Source organism: Mandrillus leucophaeus, unplaced genomic scaffold (genome assembly GCF_000951045.1).
Source record: "Mandrillus leucophaeus isolate KB7577 unplaced genomic scaffold, Mleu.le_1.0 Scaffold726, whole genome shotgun sequence".
Classification (NCBI taxonomy): Eukaryota; Metazoa; Chordata; class Mammalia; order Primates; family Cercopithecidae; genus Mandrillus; species Mandrillus leucophaeus.
The window spans coordinates 1,430,177-1,448,761 of record NW_012107875.1 but is presented as its reverse complement, the minus strand read 5'-3'; the positions used below and the strand labels follow the sequence as shown (position 1 = coordinate 1,448,761).

The 18,585-nt window shown below is 34.1% G+C and overlaps 1 protein-coding gene across 1 annotated transcript in view; it reads right to left on the bottom strand.

The window, feature by feature from the left end:
* TMTC3 (transmembrane and tetratricopeptide repeat containing 3) overlaps window positions 1-18,585 on the bottom strand; it is a 57,511-nt gene that overhangs the window by 21,002 nt on the left and 17,924 nt on the right. The window contains exons 5-10 of the mRNA XM_011965447.1: window positions 16,726-16,841; window positions 16,104-16,276; window positions 12,477-12,729; window positions 6,022-6,170; window positions 4,037-4,157; window positions 2,479-2,590 (exon numbers count right to left, since the gene is read on the bottom strand). Of these exons, the coding sequence (XP_011820837.1) occupies window positions 2,479-2,590; window positions 4,037-4,157; window positions 6,022-6,170; window positions 12,477-12,729; window positions 16,104-16,276; window positions 16,726-16,841 (924 nt within the window). The remainder of the gene's footprint in view (window positions 1-2,478; window positions 2,591-4,036; window positions 4,158-6,021; window positions 6,171-12,476; window positions 12,730-16,103; window positions 16,277-16,725; window positions 16,842-18,585) is intronic.

Here is an 18,585-nt window from a genome sequence, read left to right as displayed (position 1 = left end):
CCTGATAATCAAAGATGGCTGCTTCTCTAAAAACTCCTAGAATCTAATTAATCCATGCATTGTACATCTCAAGACTTAAGAAAGTAATGAATTAAAATATTTAGTGACTGCTGACTGCGCATAGGACCCTACTTGATGACGCAGGGGTACAAAAATGAATCAGATATTCCTGCTACCCCAAGGAAGCTCCACAGTTTAAACAAATATTTTAAATAAATTTGTATTTAAAATAAAATATAGCACTAAATAGAAAATTACAAATATAGGAAAGATACAGAGGAAGTTAAGGGGTTTTACAGATGAAAACTATTTGCTTATAGCTGGAAAGATAGGAAGAGTTTTAGAAGTCACTGGAAAATGGGAGGAAAGGGAGAAGGGAGAAATTCTAATCTCAAGGAAGAAAATAAAGGCAAAGAAGGAAGGAAGTACAGGACATTAATCCCATAGTCCAAGAAAAACTAAACTACATGAAGGTCTAACGGAGATAAAACTGAAAGGCTAGACCATCAGTTATATTTTCACAACTTTTTCTTCACCTTTCTCTAATTGAAACTTAGCTTTGTTTTGGAGACATGGTTACCTTTAGCCCTTTCAAGTGGTGACTGTGTTCTTTTCTATCCTTTGTGACACTGGGCCTGGGGGAAAAACAGATACCTTCTTCCTTGATCCATGTTGCCATTTTTGGACAATTTTCTCTCCTTTTACAATACTCATCTCTGATTGTAATTTAACTCTATTATCGACTATTCCTATTAGTGTTGTAGTCACCAATTCCTGGATCACAGACTCTGGCTCCCTGTTGCTTTCTCTAACATTACATTTGTCAAAATTCTTAATGATTTAGTGATTTCATAATCCATATAGCTATTAATCTTTGAATACTGTGGTCTTGATGGCTTTTTTCCCAAATGATTTTCACCTTCTTTCTACCTTAGCCAGTTAGTGCAATGGTCATAGTTGTACTTACTAGAAGAAAACAATAGTGTCCGACACGCTGCACCCCTTCAAGGATATTTAGTAATGCGTGGAGGTTTCTTTTTGGTCATCACTCTGAATGGAAAATAATGATGGCATTTGGTGGATGGGGGCCATGTCTGGTACACCTTCTGTAATACAGTTCTACACTAAAAATGCCAATAGCACTCCTATTGAAAAATACTGCTGCTCTAGCTACATCCTACTCAGATATCAACAATTCCTCAGATCCACTGATCTTGTTACCTTTCCTCCATCCCTCATCCTCTCTCGCATCCCTTCTTAATCAGCTTAGATTTGGTGGTTCATCATTTATTCACTCCTTAAACCCTTTCTTGATTAGTAATACACAACTGACAAAACTTTAATCCTATTTAACAGAATTTTCCATGTGTATGCCATCACTAATATAGCTAAAAAGTTGCAAGAGAAAAACATGTAACCATACCAACTTTTTTTTTTTGTTTTTTTGAGACAGAGTGTTACTCTGTCACCCAGACTGGAGTGCAGTGGTGCGACCTTGGCTCGCTGCAACCTCTGCCTCCCAGGCTCCAGCAATTCTTGTGCCTCAGTCACCCAAGTAGCTGGGATTACAGGCAGTTGCCACAGTGCCTGGCTAATTTGTGTATTTTTAGTAGAGATGGGGTTCTACCATGTTGCCCAAGCTGGTCTCAAACTCCTGACCTCAAGTGATCTGCCCACCTTGGCCTCCCAAAGTGCTGGGATTACAGACTTGAGCCACTGTTTCTGGCCCAAACTGGCTTAAAAAACAAAGCCAAAACCCTCTTATCTTACCATCCTTTCTTGACCCCAAACCCAGCACTACCACTATTTCTTATCAACACCCTTCAAAAGAGTTTTCTATATGAACTTATCCAATTATTCTTTAACCACTCTCTTAAGCTCACTACCATCAGGCTTTTGTACCCATCATTCCACCAAAATTGCTTATCCATATCCATGCCACCCAAAAACTCTATGTTAAGAAAAAATCCATAAATGTTTTTGTTTGTTTTGAGACAGAGTCTCACTCTGTCACCCAGGCTGGAGTGCAGTGGTATAATCATGTGATCATAGCTCACTGCAGCCTTGAACTCCTGGGCTCAAGGAATCCTCCTACCTGAGCCTCCCAAGTAGCCGAGATTACATGCCCACACTACCATGCCTGGCTAATTTTTTCATTTTTATTTTGTAGAGACAGGATCTTGCTTTGTTGCCCAGGCTGGTCATGAACTCCTGGGTTCAACTGACCCTCCTGTGTCAGTCTCCAAAAGTGCTGGGAATACAGGTGTGAACTATCAGGGAATACTGATACTGAATACAGGTATCAGTCTGGTATTAAGTGGCTATTATATGTAATCCAATTCAAAATAAGCAAGCACTGAACTCTAGTATTCAAGTCACTTAGAATAAAAGTAAATAAACTCTATCTTATTTCCTCCATGGATAATCAAAACTTTTTTAAAAATAAAATTCATGAATTTATTAGTTAATAATGCTTACCTGGCTGAACATGGGTAGCCTGTAGGAAGTATTTCAAAGCTCTCTCAAAGTTCTTTTCATTTTCCAGAGCATGACCCACATTATTCCATAGTTTGGCATTATTTTTATTTACCTTAAATACAAGCACAGATAGACTCCAGTTCATACAAATATTTCTTTGGTATACTATTAAGAAAATAATGTTCTATGGAAATGTCTCTGGGGATGACACAGGAGTCAAATAAAGATTGCTTCACCAAATTTACTCTCCCTTCACCTGAACACCAACATACTAAAACCATAACAGTCTTATTTCATTCATGTTATATATTAATATTTTACTGAAAATGTTATTTGATGAAAGCACAGTGGTGTTTCAAAACTTCTGCTCTACCATTTGTATTTTTAGGAGCAAAAGCACTGGAACATGAGAATGTGTTTAAATGTTGCACTGATGACTTATTTTTAGACTTGACATATTTAAAGTTATTTATGTAGTCCATTATGGTAACGGAAACCCTGAGATTAAACCTCTGAGTCAATCTGTGTTTTCAAAGTTCACAGATTGCCGTGGTGTTCTTGCAGACAGATGACACTTAGCCAAGGAACTAATTGCAGCGGTTGTGGCTATAGGTTCCAACCACTGTTCTGGGAGTGAGTATAAGCAAAATTCTGGAAAATTATGGGGCTCCACTGGTCTCCTAGGAGTATGGTTTAATAAGCATGGTAATGAGGTCTCACTTGTTGGCAGACTTCTGAGCTGGGAGAGAGAGTAGAGTTACTGAGTTATATAAGAAGAGAGTCATCTGATCTTAAGTAGATGTGGAATCAAGAAGTCACACAGACTACTGGAATGAGGCGGCAATCCAATAAAGCTAAACAACAAAGAGTTAAGAAATAGTCCAAAGGAAGTAAAAATTCAGGTATCTGAAGAGGGGTACTGGTAAGGGAGAGCTTGAAAACATCTTTGCTGATAACCTTTAAAAAAAACAAATTTTTGTTTTTTAAAAGACCTTTTTCCAATTTATAAGGTACATTCTACAGGACAATCTTATGTCCTTCCTTTCTGCCAATGCTTATCTTTCTGATGGTATTGTAACCACTGGTTATTTTACACATCGTTGGGTACATTTTTTTTTTTTTTTACTGAATTGATGCCATCAGTTATAAAACTCACTATTATTTTAAGTACCATTAAGAAAGAAAAAAGGCCACTAACTTAAGATGCTTTTCACTCTAAGACTTACTTGATTTCAGAGATATAAAAAAGGAAAAAAACGAGCACCTTTAGAACCAATGAAATATACTATTCTGATTTAAACATCGTGTCATTTGAGCTTCCAATAACTGTATAGCATTTAGGGAATTATCATATATGCTTTGGGCATATAGCTAAGTATTATTCAGAGCATTTGGTTATGGCATATATTAAACAACAAATTATTTTTATTAATCTTTTAGTGAAGTACTTAATCTTGACTGTTAAATGTCTAATTAAAAACAAAGTTAAAACAGCTTAGAAATTGTTCCAAGAAATCACTGATGACATACTTTCCCGTCATTCTGAACAACACTTTACCTTCAAGGCTGACATAAACAAAGTATATTCCGATTCCCAATCCCAATTTCTGTGGAATGTTTTCAAGGAATGAGTGAGTATCACCATAGACAGACAAATCCAGGATAGCTTTTTAAACACACTGTTTAAGAGAAAAAAAGCAAAACAAAAAAAAATTGTCTTCATCACCAAAAGCATTTTACCTTTTAGAACAGAGGTAAGAAGTATCTTAAATGCTCCTAAAATATCAGATGTGAATTTATTCTAATTCATTCTAATGATCACCCAACTTTAGAGGACACAACACCAAAAAAATTAAATATTGTGAATATGACTTTCCAGTCAACTGCATTATATATGCTAATATTGGCTATATTTCAAAAGTTTTGTTTAAATTAAATGATTATAAATGGATAAAATCAATTTTTAAATATGACTTTTTATATTTACAGTCCTTTTTGCCATTTTCTACAACTGAGTATTCTTAATTGAGTTTAGAAAGGTTTGGTCAACCTTACCACTGGTCACATTTGAAAATGTTTTGCTTACAATTTATACCAAGGTTATCATGATATTCTTTATTTCTCTACTGTAAAGCTAGAATTGTCTATTAAAAGGCATAGTAAAAGTGACTCTTCATTAAACAGAGGCAAATTACTTATACAACTTTAGGTTAATTATTTGAAGGCTCAATTCCTCACCTATAATCTTTATGATCTTGTTTAGTGTTAATAGTCTCTGAGTCTGTGTTTTTGTTCCTATAACATGGTTTAATTTCTTTCATTTTGATAGATCCACTTAACTAGGACACATGAGTATGGATGAGAAAGAACATGGTCATTAGAAGCAGTCAGATGTAAATCTGAAACAAGACTGTTATTTACTAGCTGTGTGATCTTGGGTAATATGGCTTCAATGTTCACATCTGCAAAATAGACTTAAGAAGTTCAAGATTAAATGAGAAAACAAATCTAAAGTGTTTATCATGGTCCTTAGTACATGGCAGGCATTTAAAAATGGGTAGTGATTATAAATGGATATATGGGTAGAAGCTAAGAGAAAAGGTTTGGTAGATGGCAATAAAAAATTGCGGACATGGATGAGATTATCTGTGGAACACATGCAGTGTGAAAAAAGTGGCTATAAGACTTTGAAAAATGTAAATATTCAAAGAGCACGTACAGCCAGAAGAATTAATCAAGAGAAACACTTTTTACAGACACTAGGGAAATGAATTTTAAATTAAAAGAGTTGATTTAGTTTAGCTACTAGGAGGTACTTTGTTGTATATTAAGGGTGAAGTGGAGAGAAGTCAGAATTCTGTGGGGTTAGGGGTGACTAGAAAATGGGAAAGTGAGAGAAGTGACTATTTTTTTTTCAAGTTGCAAATTCAAAGTTAATATTATTACATCAGTATTACTTGACCTTTAACTATTTGCTTGATTTGGTAATTTTAGTGCCACAGCTTAAGTATACAACGAGATAATAACTATAACAATGATAGTTCCTAAGCATATATAGTGTGACTATGCTTTCCTTAAGTGTTAGTCTGAGGCAACTAGGATACAAAGATTATAATGAAGATAGTGATGATAGCAAGAAATTACAGATTGCTTACCATATGAATTTTATATATATTAACTCAATACGACTCACTTAAGTAGGATGACTATTATCTTAGTTCACTGAATATGGAAGTGGCAATGGTCATTTGTGACTTTATTCTCAGTAACATCCTTGTTTTCATTTGGGTCTGACTCAAAGTTTGTTCTGTCTCAGGCTGTAAAATCAAATTGCATAAATATGGGGAAGAACACAGAATAAGTAGGTGCTTATTCTGTGGAGCTTTCCTAACTTGTCTTACAAGACAAATGTGGAGATTATGGAGATGAAAAACCAAAAGATACAAAAGCATGACTTAGAAAACTGAACTAAATACTTAAATTTTAAAATGTGTCATACTTAATTCCATAGTAAGCATTACATGAACTGACATTTAAATTCACCTTTTTGTTGATATTTTCTGCCATCCATGGGCTACCAAAATACAGAATCCCATGCTGGGAACATATAATACTCGCTCGGCAACAACAAATCCAACTGGAAAAAAAAGGTTCGATGCAGGAATAAATGGTAATGCCATTAAACAAAGCGCCTACAAAAAAAAAAAAAAAGATTTAATAATTTATAATAAATTTATAATAAATTAAGAAATATATGGGCATCTGATACTCGAATTCAAATACTTTATCATTTAATTTGAATAGTGTACTGGTAAACTATTTTTAATAATACTGTGAAGAATATTAATTTAAACATAAAGAAGGCAACTTAGGCATTAACAAACATCAGGATGTATGTAAGCAAGGTGAAATGGAAATCCTGAATTCTAGAAGTTATAATTACAAGATATCTATGAACTTTCTTCGAAAACAAGATTTCTAGGTGTGCTTGGAAGTGATTACTCCTTGAAATTAAAATCTAAACCATTACAGCATTTTAAATTTGAGAAGCATAATTAGCTATATCTCACTGGTTTTCTGTAAAGAATACGCTTGCGTAGTAAAATATAAAAACTTTAATTAATGTAAATATTCACATCTTTAAGAAAAATTAAACAATAAAGGTTCATCTAGTTAAATAAAAAGTGGAAGTACTTTTTGAAATTGTATCTAAAATAACACACTCAAACAACTCAATCATAAGAAAACAACCCAATTTAAAAAATGGGCACAGGAGATAAACAGATATTCCTCAGAAGACAACATGCCCATGGCCAACAAGTATATAAATGTTCAACATCACTATCATTAGGGAAGTGAAAATTAAAACCACAATGAGATATCATCTCACACCTGTAAGAATGGCTATTATCAAAAAGGCAAAAGATAACAAATGTTGGCAAGAACGTAAAGGAAACACTTGCACAGTGTTGGTAGGATGTAAATTAGCATTGCCATTAAGCAAACAGTATGGAGACTCCTCAAAAAATTAAAAATAGAACTACCACGTGATCCAGCATCCTCACTACTGGGTATAGATCCAAAGGAAATGAAATCAGTAAGTCGAAGAGAGATCTGACCTCCCCTGTTCATTGCAGCATTATTCAATTTACAATAGCCAAGATATGGGAACAACCTAAGTATCCATCAACAGATTACTGGATGAAAAAAATGTGGTACATATACACTTTGGAATACTATTTAGCCTTAAAATAGAGGAAATCCTGTCATTTTGACATGGATAAAACCGGAGGACACCATGTTAATAGAAATAAGCCAGCCACAGAAATACAAATAACACATGATCTCACTTGTATGTAGAATTTGTAAAAGTTGAACTCACAGAAGTAGAGTAAATGGTGGTCACCAGGGTTAGAGGGAGAAGGATGGGGAAAGGTTGGTAAAAAGCATAAAACTTCAGTTAGGAGGAATATAAATTAAACAAATAAAAATTTTACACATCTAGCTATGTGCGTGTGGTAAAAATAAGATGATAATGAAATATGCTAATAGGTTTTTCAACAAATCAAAACTACAAAGGCTGATTAAAAAAAATTTAAACACGTCAATTTTTACAACTTTACTACTTTAAGGAACCGCAGGATATTGGAAACTGAGGGAACAAAATCAGGTGTTGTTCAGACAAGACAGCAGACTACTGTACCTTAGCATTACTTCACATAACATCCTGAAAGGTTAAATGTATTTAACTAGAAGCTTGGTGTATGCATAAAAATAAAACTGACCCCCTTTAAATGAACAGTCTTTCATTCTATAAGAATTTCTAAAATTACTAATATAACACTGAACAATGAAATGAAACATCATAAAAATGTTTAGATTTCTTACCATTCTGAAAATGGGATGACATGTGGTTTCCACATTATACACCCACAAAACACTAGCACATAAATAGCTTGTGAAGGAAATAAGTTTGGTCACTATTAGGAAATCTGTTTCTATGGACATCTGCTTCCATATTTTGTTACCGTGATTTGTTTTATAGTACCTAATTGAATAAACAAGTTAAAACTTTAGCTTCACAAGTTTGAGACTCTTCTAATGGGCTAAGGTGAAAGAATGTCTTTTTCTATTTGACTTAATTTGTGAAATACAGAGGTATATACATTGAAAAGAATACTCTCTCCACAAAAGTTCACACATTAATGATTTGTAATAAGGCAACACTGAATCTGAGGAAAATCACTACCATCAAACTGGTCACCATCATACCAATTTATAGGTCTGACACTTCAGTTTTTTTAAATCAAAAAGGTAAGAACAACTAAGAGTGCATAGAATTCACTTTCCATTTCCCAGAAATGCTTGACAAAAAATGTGAAACAGATAAAGTTCCTGAATATGTATGTAGTTCATTGAAAAAAAAATTATACTTATTAATTCATGGCCGCCCTAAGGCAATTTCATTTGAAGGAATTAAGTGTTAAATTCACCCAAAAGTGTATTGTAGACTGATGCATAAGCTATACAAAAAAAAAAAAAAAAAAAAAATCTCTCAGGAAAAATCTATAGGTCCTCTAATGATTAACTTATTCACAAGTCCTAATATGCTCTCTAATAATGTATGTCAACCTAGTTAACTACCACTATCTTTTAATTTCCTTCTTCCAGTAATATAAACTGTCCTTAAATGTTAGGATATTAGTAGAAAGAGCAAAGAGTTCAAGACAAATCTGCTTTACTTCTCATTTCCTACATAAGGCAAACCACTCAGTTGCCTCAAGAGTCTTTCTTTTCTTCTTCTTCCTTTTTTTTTTTTTTTTTTTGACAGGGTCTTGTCTGTCATCCAGGATACAGTATAGTGGCATGATCATAGTCTACTGCACCCCTGAACTCTTGGGCTCAAGCAATCCTCCTGCCTCAGCTTCCCAAGTACCTAGGACTACAGGTATGCACTACCATGCCTAGATAATTAAAAAAAATTTTTTAGAAATGGGATCTCACTATCTTGCCCAGGCTTGTCTCAAACTCCTGGCCTCCATTGATCTTCCCATTTCTGTCTCCCAAGGCACTGGGATTACAGGCATGAGCCACTGAACCCAGTTAGTTCTTTACAAATAAAATGGGGATTAATAACGACTTACATTTTGCTGTTGACAAATATATGACATCTTATCTAATAAGTGCATAAGATGGTATCTGGTCTTTGGTAGGTACTACTTTGTTCTACTTATTCCTTCCAGAGATCTTCAGAAAATATCACCATAAAAAATAGCACATTTATTAGGACTATACCGAAAGTAAAGTTATGCTTAAGGCCACAGCTGTTCCATTTTTATATGCATTTTAAATTCAGTTTACATTACATGCACCATTATTTTATTTGCAGAAACCTTAATTCCCCTACCTCTCCTTTTTTTAAACTTTCTTTTAGCAAAACTCCAGCTTTGGATGTATTCTACCATTTATTTCTTTTGTCTGTATTTATCAGAGTGGCAATGCGCTGCTAGAGAAAGTCCCTAAGCTGAACAGATTAATACTATCATAAAAGCATGAGCACCAAGTTCAAATTTATCCTTAAGACTGTTTAGGATTTCTAGGTTTCTCTGGAAAGTTCCACGCTTTTTTTTTTTTTTGAGACGGAGTCTCGCTCTGTCACCCAGGCTGGAGTGCAGTGGCCGGATCTCAGCTCACTGCAAGCTCCGCCTCCCGGGTTTACGCCATTCTCCTGCCTCAGCCTCCCGAGTAGCTGGGACTACAGGCGCCCGCCACCTCGCCCAGCTAGTTTTTTGTATATTTTAGTAGAGACGGGGTTTCACCGTGTTAGCCAGGATGGTCTCAATCTCGTCACCTCGTGATCCGCCCGTCTCGGCCTCCCAAAGTGCTGGGATTACAGGCTTGAGACACCGCGCCCGGCCAAAAGTTCCACTCTTCTTGACTGCTTTGAATCTTCATTAGTTTTCTCAAACTGTTGACTCATGTCACTTTTACCAGGCAACTACATTTCCTAATTTACAGGGAAAGCTAAAGCCATAAAACAAGAATTTCTTCAATTTCCTGCTGCTAAACCTACCAACATCCACATTCATTTTCTTTCTTCTTGTAACATAAGGGGTGTCTCTTCTATCTCAGGCCAAACCTGTGCTCCATATCTCCTGCTCCTCATAAACTTCACTAACAATTATTCCTTCTCTAATTTATTAATCACTTTCTAATCAACTGTATTCTTCCTATCTATATATTTAAACATGCTCTTGTCTCTCCAGCCTTAAACATCTTTAACAATACATCTTTTAAGCTACCTTCCCTATTCGTTACATACCTCAGGTACAAAACAAGTTCCCATGATCTTAGGAAAGATTTTGTTGCCATAGTATCAAGTAGCCTGCTTAACTAATCAACTTAAGTCCACCACTTAACCAATCAACATTTCAACTTAATAAATATGTTCCTGCAAGCCAACCCATCAGGGATATCCACATTCTTCTAAAAGTCAGCCGAGTAGCTGAGTATTCCAACAAAAATGCTTCTATATGCCAATCAATCAACAGTCTCTCCCTGACATCACTCCCTCCTACCTCTGAAGGTCTACCAATGCCAGATCTCAATGCTTCCCCCAAGCCCTACATAAGATTAGCAGTCTGACTTGAAACCACTGCCTGACCAGCATAGTCTTCCCTTACTTAGGTAGGAAATAAATCAAGTTTATCCCATCCTTTGAAACAAAGTTAACTTATTCCTACAGGTTATCTATACTAGCTCTCTTCACTTTCTTATCAAATCACTCACCGCACAGAAACAAATTTCCTTTAAGTAACTACAGACTAAAAGAGGTCCAATCCAACAGATTCTAGATCTCACTTTCCCCTTCAAGAGCATCTGTTAATGTTAACCGTTTGGTCTTTCTTAATACACTTTCCTACCTTTCTCTTCATTTGATATGTCTCCTATTTAGGATCCTTCTCTTCAACATCTAAATATAGGAGTTTCTCAAGACCTAGTTGTAGATGTCTTCTCTTTTCACTGTATTTAGCCCACTCAACTGTTTCCTGGGGAGAATTAACACCAAACACTCTAAGGCTTCCATTATGAGTATGAGTGAACTTCTGTGCATCTAGAATGTTAACAGCTACCATCTTTGACAGAACTGACAAAACCCCAGTTGAGAAATGCTGCTCTATAACCTCATCTACAGTCCACCTTATCTACATCCTGGTTTCAATTACCATCTCTATGTTAATGAATAAAATTTCTATGTGTAGCTTAAGTATCTTTTATGAACTCCAGACAAAAAGTGCTGTTCAAAATGTCCAACAGGATGTTTCAACAGTAAGGCAAACATGTTCAAGGATAATAGAAAACACAATCTTTCAATCTACTCTGTATCTCAGACATTCAAATTTCTCTAGAATGTAAGTTCTCTGGAAACGTGAACTGTGTATTTACTATCAAAACCTCAGTGCCTAAAATGCTGCACTGTACGAAGGGTAAAGTCTGTTTTTAATTAAATGAATAAATCTAGCAGCTACAGCAAAAAATTATGTATCTGCAATTCATTAAACATACTTTCTGACATATAATAAATGCCTGAGAATATATCCTATTGTCTTCAATACATTTTTATTTTTACTTTTTTGAGACAGAGTATTGCTCTGTCACACAGACTAGAGTGCAGTGGAGCAATCTCGGCTCACTGCAAATTCTACCTCCCTGGTTCAAGTGATTCTTGTCAAGTGATTCCTGTTCAAGTGAATCTCAGCCTCCTAAGTGGCTGGGATTACAGGCATCCACCACCACGTCCAGCTAATTTTTGTATTTTTAGTAGAGACGAGAGTTACACCAGGTTGACCAGGCTGGTCTTGAACTCCTGGCCTCAAATGATCGACTTGCCTTGGCCTCTAAAAATGCTGGGATCACAGGCATGAGCCAACGCACCGGGCCTGTCTTTAATAATTAAAAGCAAGAGAAAACAGAACCCTTACGAGTATGAAATGAGGCAGGGTAAGAAAATTAAAAAAACAAAAAACAAAAAACAGTACAGAGAAATAACCACACACATACACACACACACACACAGACACACACACACGAACTTTTCAAATAATCAGAGTTCTCTGAACATAGTAAAAGCTATCTAAGGGAGTAATAAAAACCACCTTGCTCATGAGAACTGAAAAGCTCTGTATTGCTAGTTGTGTATCTTATATGACGTTCTCTGTGCCAAGAAAACAAATAAAATACAGTATAATCAATTTCTTCAAAAAGTATATAATTTAGTTGGATAAAGGTAAGAAATATTTTATGTGCTGAACATATGTCAAATTATGCCTGCAAATTAACTGCGAATTTTGGGATAACTGAAATATCTTTATAAATTGGGATGCTGTTGAACAAAAGAAGGAATGCTTCTAAAAAGATGGTTTTGCTGAATTAAAGGTAGTTTCTTACTTATTCAACTGAATGTAACATCACTTGGAAAGTTAAGAAAAGTTTCTTACCATTAAAACAGTCTTGGAGGAATCACCAGAGTATCTGAGACTGAATACTCCCAAAGTCCCCAGAAAACAAAAGAAAGTAAATGTGGCCAGATTTCGAATATCTAGTAACGACTCTATAAGTGGTATTGTTCCCATGGTCCAATCACAGCAGAGCTCCGAAGGATTTAATAAAAGCCAAGCATTCACAGGAAGGAGGTAGTTAAAAGTCAGTTGCCTTGTAGGAGTTGGGCTTACAGCAGCTGGGTTATCAAACCTGTATAAAGGATTTAAAAAATGATTACCAATAAAACTTTTAAAATACAGAATTATTTACATAAATAAAACACTAAACAATAAACATTTTATATATCATCTTATTAAACAGAAGACACAGATAAATGTTATGTGTAACTCAGACTCTTGCTAGAGTTCAAACTATCAAAACTTTATGAAACATCTACTTCAGAGAAGTGATATTTATGAAGGACTATTTGAAAGGCAAGCAGGTCATCCATTTCTGTTTATTATTAGAATAGTTCAGACATGCATCCTATAATATTACAATACTGCAAAAGTGTTCCATTAAACCTTTTGATTAAAAGTAGTAACAAAAAGTTGTATAAGATTTATTGTTGTATGTGTTGTATGAATCACTTTTGAAAACACCAATGCTTTCCTACATGAGATATTTCTTTTAGAGCTAAATGTTAATTAAAAATTATGCTTCCTGGAAAAAATTAGTATATTTTTCTCCTATCACGGAGAGAGAAAACCATTATCACCTAGAAGCTTTCTTCCCTCTTTGACTCCTAGGAAGCTAAAAACCAAACTTCTAGTACAAAGTAGTAACTGTGTAGGGCTATGTAACAATTTGTGTTCTACTTTTTCTCTTAGTAAATACTAACAAAAACTTATACCATAGTTTATCTATTCCCAGGCCATGACATATATACATTTCATTAGTTTAGCCTGTGTTCTAAATTTTGTTGGCTATAATATATAGTACTTAAAAGACCCATTTTCTCACTTTAAAATGAGTAAGCCAATGAAAAATCAAGTACTATCACTTATTTGACTTGATTTCCTAAAAACATACCAAATATCTGATAAAAATAAGTACTATTTGAACAAATAATATCATTTCAAAATTTTCATATGGAATCTCACAACTCATACTTTTTTTTCAGATAAAAATAATAAATCATAATTTACAGTTCACATCGAATAGTCAAAAAGATCTTGCATCAGTAGTGAAGTGAAATTAGTCTTATCCTAAATGCTGTTGTGGTTCCACAAAACAAAGCTTAAAAGCAAGACTGGGCTGGGTGTGGTGGCTCATGCCTATAATCCCAGCACTTTGGGAGGTCAAGGTGGGCGGATCACCTGAAGTCGGGAGTTCCAGACCAGCCTGACCAATATGGAGAAACCCTGTCTCTACTAAAAATACAAAAAGCCGGGCGTGGTGGCGCATGCCTGTAATCTCAGCTACTCAGTAGGCTGAGGCAGGAGAATCGCTTGAACCTGGGAGGTGGAGGTTGCGGTGAGCTGAGATCGCGCCATTGCACTCCAGCCCTGGGCAACAAGAGCGAAACTCCATCTCAAAAAAATAGAAGAAAAAAAGTAAGAGTGAAAGATAAAACATTTTCCAAGTAACTGAAATGCATTCCAGAATAAAACTCAAAAGTTATAGAATACATTAAGATAAAATTCACAAATGGTATCTGTTCAACAATCACCGGGAATGCAAAGAAGCAGAGAAATACAACCTACAATGAAGAGAAAATTTATTCGATAAAAACTGACCAAAGAATGACATTAGTAGGCAAGGACATTAAAGCAATAGAACATGTAGAGATATAGAAGATACAAAAGAAGACTCAAATCAGACTTCCTTCTGAAGATGAAGACAGATTCACAGGTAAGAAATAATTAGATGAAATGAAGGGTAGATTAGATATTCAGAGAAAAGACTAGTTAACTTGATATAGCAAAAGAAACTATCCAAACTAAAATGGTAAAGATTGAGGGAAAAATCAGTGCAACAACTTCAAGAAACTTAAATATACTTAAGTGACATACAAGAAAAAGATGAAAAAGAAAAGATGGCAAAAATATTTGAAGACTAAACATTTTCCAAAATTTATACAACATTAAAACCTACAGATTTCAAGAAGCTCAGTTTGACTAAGCACAAGAAACATAAATACATAAGAAACAATGATAAAGAGGAAATATTAAAAAAAGGCATAGAAAAAATACACATAACATACATTAGCATAAAGTGGTAAGGATGATAGAGGTTTTCCCACTGAAAACAACATAAGCCAGAAGACAGTAGATTTACATTTTCAGAATACTGAATGAAAAAGTCAGTGTAGAATTCTCCACCCAGAGAAATTATCTTTGAAAACCAGATACTTTTAATCAAGAAGTGCTAAAAAAATTCCTTCAGGCAAAAGGAAAAACAGTACCATATAAAAATCTTACCTAACAAAGGAATAAAGAACACTGGAAATGGTGACTCCATGGTTAATGTAAAATATTTTTATTATTTAAATTCCTCTAAGACAATTGTTTAAAGCAATGTATGTTCAAGGAAAACATATGCAAACTGCACAAAAGCTAAGTTCTTACATATATAAAATGTATATTATATATGATATTAATACTATATATACTGATATTTTTCATTTTATACATATATTCAAAATTAGAATATTCTTGAAGGTAAATTGTGATAAGCAGAGGATGTTCTAAAATCCCTAAAGCAACACTAAAACAACCAAGATTTATAGCTAATAAGCCAACAAGGAGATAAAATGAAATATTAAAAAAGGATCCAAAGGAAGGCGGAAAGAGAAAAAAAAGGGAACAAAGAATAGATGGGACAAAGATAAAACAATTTTAGCAAGATGACAGATTTCCATCAAACTATATCAATAATCATATTAAATATAAATCATGATATATACCATCTAAAAGTCAGATTATCTGACCAAACAACAAAAGACCAAATTGTATGCACGCTACAAGAAATCTTTATACATAAATCATAGACAGGTAAAAAGTAAAAAGATGGAAAAAGATACACCACATAACACTAACAAAAGATAGCTGGGATAAGAAAAAGTGAATTTCTGAGTAAAGACTATTACTAGGGATGAAGCTCATTTAATAATGACAAAGGGATCAGTTCCTCAAGATGACTTAACAATCCTAGTTCTTTATGCACCTAATAGCAGAGCTTCAAAAACATGTAAAACAAAAACGGATAGAAGTGCAAGGAGAAACAGCGAAATATACAAGTATAGTCAGAGATTTCAACATCTCTCTCTCAGTAACTGACAGAATGAGTTGACAAAAATCACTAAGGATAGAGGAGACTAAATTAACACTAACCTTAATACTTAACCAGTTTGGGATGGGTCATTCATTATCTTTATTGTGGGGGCTTTAAGGGTGTATACATATGTCAAAATTTACCAATCTGTAAATTTTAAACATATGCAGTTTAAAAAATATGTTAATTATAGCTTAATAAAACTGTTAAAAAACAAAGTAAATAAAATACTTTCTGGAACATTTATGAACATTAAAATCCAAAGTTAAAAAAAAGAATGCAGAAAACAAAGAACCAGAATTTCATACCTGGTGAATACTGGAAGTTGGGATTGAATAACCTGGACTCTAATTACAACAAGTAATAACGTACTGAACATCAAGACAATGAGTTTTACTAATGTCTGTAGCATAGAAAATGGAATGCTACCCTTTCCACGGAGAAACTGTCCAGTAGTAGTACATAATAATGGCAAAGTATACTGAAAAAGAAAATAAACGTTTTAAGCAACAAATAACAACATATCTCAATGTTTTCAATACTGTAGTACTTTCTAATTGCAAGATTAGATATAAGTATAATTATGAAATTAATGTGGAAGAATGTGTGAAGCTAATAATGAATAAAACTGAGCTCAACAGTCTTACGCAATAATGAATTATACTGTACAGTATTATTGCATACTTTTCCAAGCTGCCTAATGATTCCATTATTGAAATTTAAAACACAGTTCTTAAAACACTTAAAGTATCATAAAATGTTAAGTAATTTTCAGTAGATATGAGGATAAAACATGATTTCTAGTATTATTATTGGTAAACACATTAATTTACATAATGATACATTTAGAAAATAAAAGAAAATAAAATCTGATTCAATTAGGATAAAACATATCAATAAGTAAATTTATATATTTATAATTTGGCTTACCCCCTGGGCAATAAACACTTCATACACACAGCAAATTCCTACAACTGTTATTCCTTGTTCTTTACATAATGTTGCAACAGCCACTAAAAACACTGTCAATGCAATTGGAGTCCACACTGCAATTTGAGAACAGAAAAGATAAAAATTCAGAAAACAATTTTATAACACGAAAAAAAGATATTTTAAACTTTACTTGTGATTCCATATCCATATGAGTGCTATTTCCCATTAATTAGTAGGACATACTTTAAAATACACTTAAATTTTATAATTTTTGCTTTATACATTCAAAGCAAAATATCAACATGTATAATTTGAACTGAAATTTTTTACGGAGAGAAAAATTATTTAATCAAATACTAACTTTTAAAACAAACGCAGGGTGGTGAATATGGAAAAGAGAAATTTACAGGTTTGATAATTAATGAGGTATCAATCTGAAATGAAGACAAATTCCTGAAATTATGACAGATATCTTTATACTTCATTAAATTGATAAATTATTAAAAACTTAAAATTTAAAACTATTGGAAAAAGTAGGGTTCCATACTTTTTTTTTTTTTTTTTTAAGACAGGGTCTTGCTCTGTCACTCAAGCCGGAGTAAGTACAGTGGTGTGAACATAGCTCACTACAGCCTTGAATTCTGAACTTCAGGCAATCCATCTGCCTCAGCCTCCCAAATAGGACTACAGGCATGTGCCACCACATCTGGCTACCTTTTTTTTTTTTTTCTTTTTTGTACAGACAGAATTAATATTGCTTGCTATGCTGCTCAGGCTGGTCTCAAACTCTTGACCTCAATCCATCCTCCCACCATGCTGGGATTCCAGGCACGAGCCACCGTGTCTAGCCCATTCTTATAAAAACTAAAATGAAAGTGGTTAACAATAGGCACTTAAATACTATTCTTCAAAAAATTTGCAATAGACTCTAAGTTATATTTAAATGAAAAATGTACTTCGTCGACTTTAAGTAACTGTCTACAATAAAGCAGTAATTTGACTAAAGAGTAATGAACTGTGAAAGTTCATTGTGATCTTGTGAGTTTGGGCAACTTTTCTGGGCTTCAGTTTTCTTATGAAAAACTATAACCTCTTATTCTTTTCTAGTTTAAAAAATATCTGGTAGTATGACTGTGTGATCTCAGTTTGCTTTTCTTTTTTTTTTTTTGGAGATGGAGTTTTGCTCTTGTTGCCCAGGCTAGAGTGCAATGTCATGGTTTCAGCGCACCACAATCTCCACCTCCCAGGTTTCAGTGATTCTCCTGTCTCAGACTCCCGAGTAGCTGGGATTACAGGCATGTGCCACCATGCCTGACGAATTTTGTATTTTTTAGTAGAGACGGGGTTTCTCCATGTTGGTCAGGCTGGTCTCGAACTGTCAACCTCAGGTGATCTGTCCACCTCAGCCTCCCAAAGTTGCTGGGATTATAGGCGTGAGCCACTGTGCCCAGCCGTGACCTCAGTTTTAAGAATATTAACTAAAGTAAAAATTCAAATAATTGACTTAAATCTAAGTATAAACAAGAACAGAATTCATGAATTGAATACATTTTCTTTTGTCACTGGGCTTAATATAGAAATTCACCTATTTTTGAAATTGTTTTCAAGTACTCTATAGACTAAAATTACTGAAAGAAAAAATAACCAAAGACAAGAAATAAACGAAAAAACCAAACCCACGAAACTGTTGCACATACTAATTATAATAATATTCTTTCTTTAAAAAAAATCTTGAATGGTATTACCTAGGTTTTCTTCTAGGGTTTTTATGGTATTAAGTCTAACATTTAAGTCTCTAATCCATCTTGAATTAATTTTCGTATAAGGAGTAAGGAAAGGATCCAGTTTCAGCTTTCT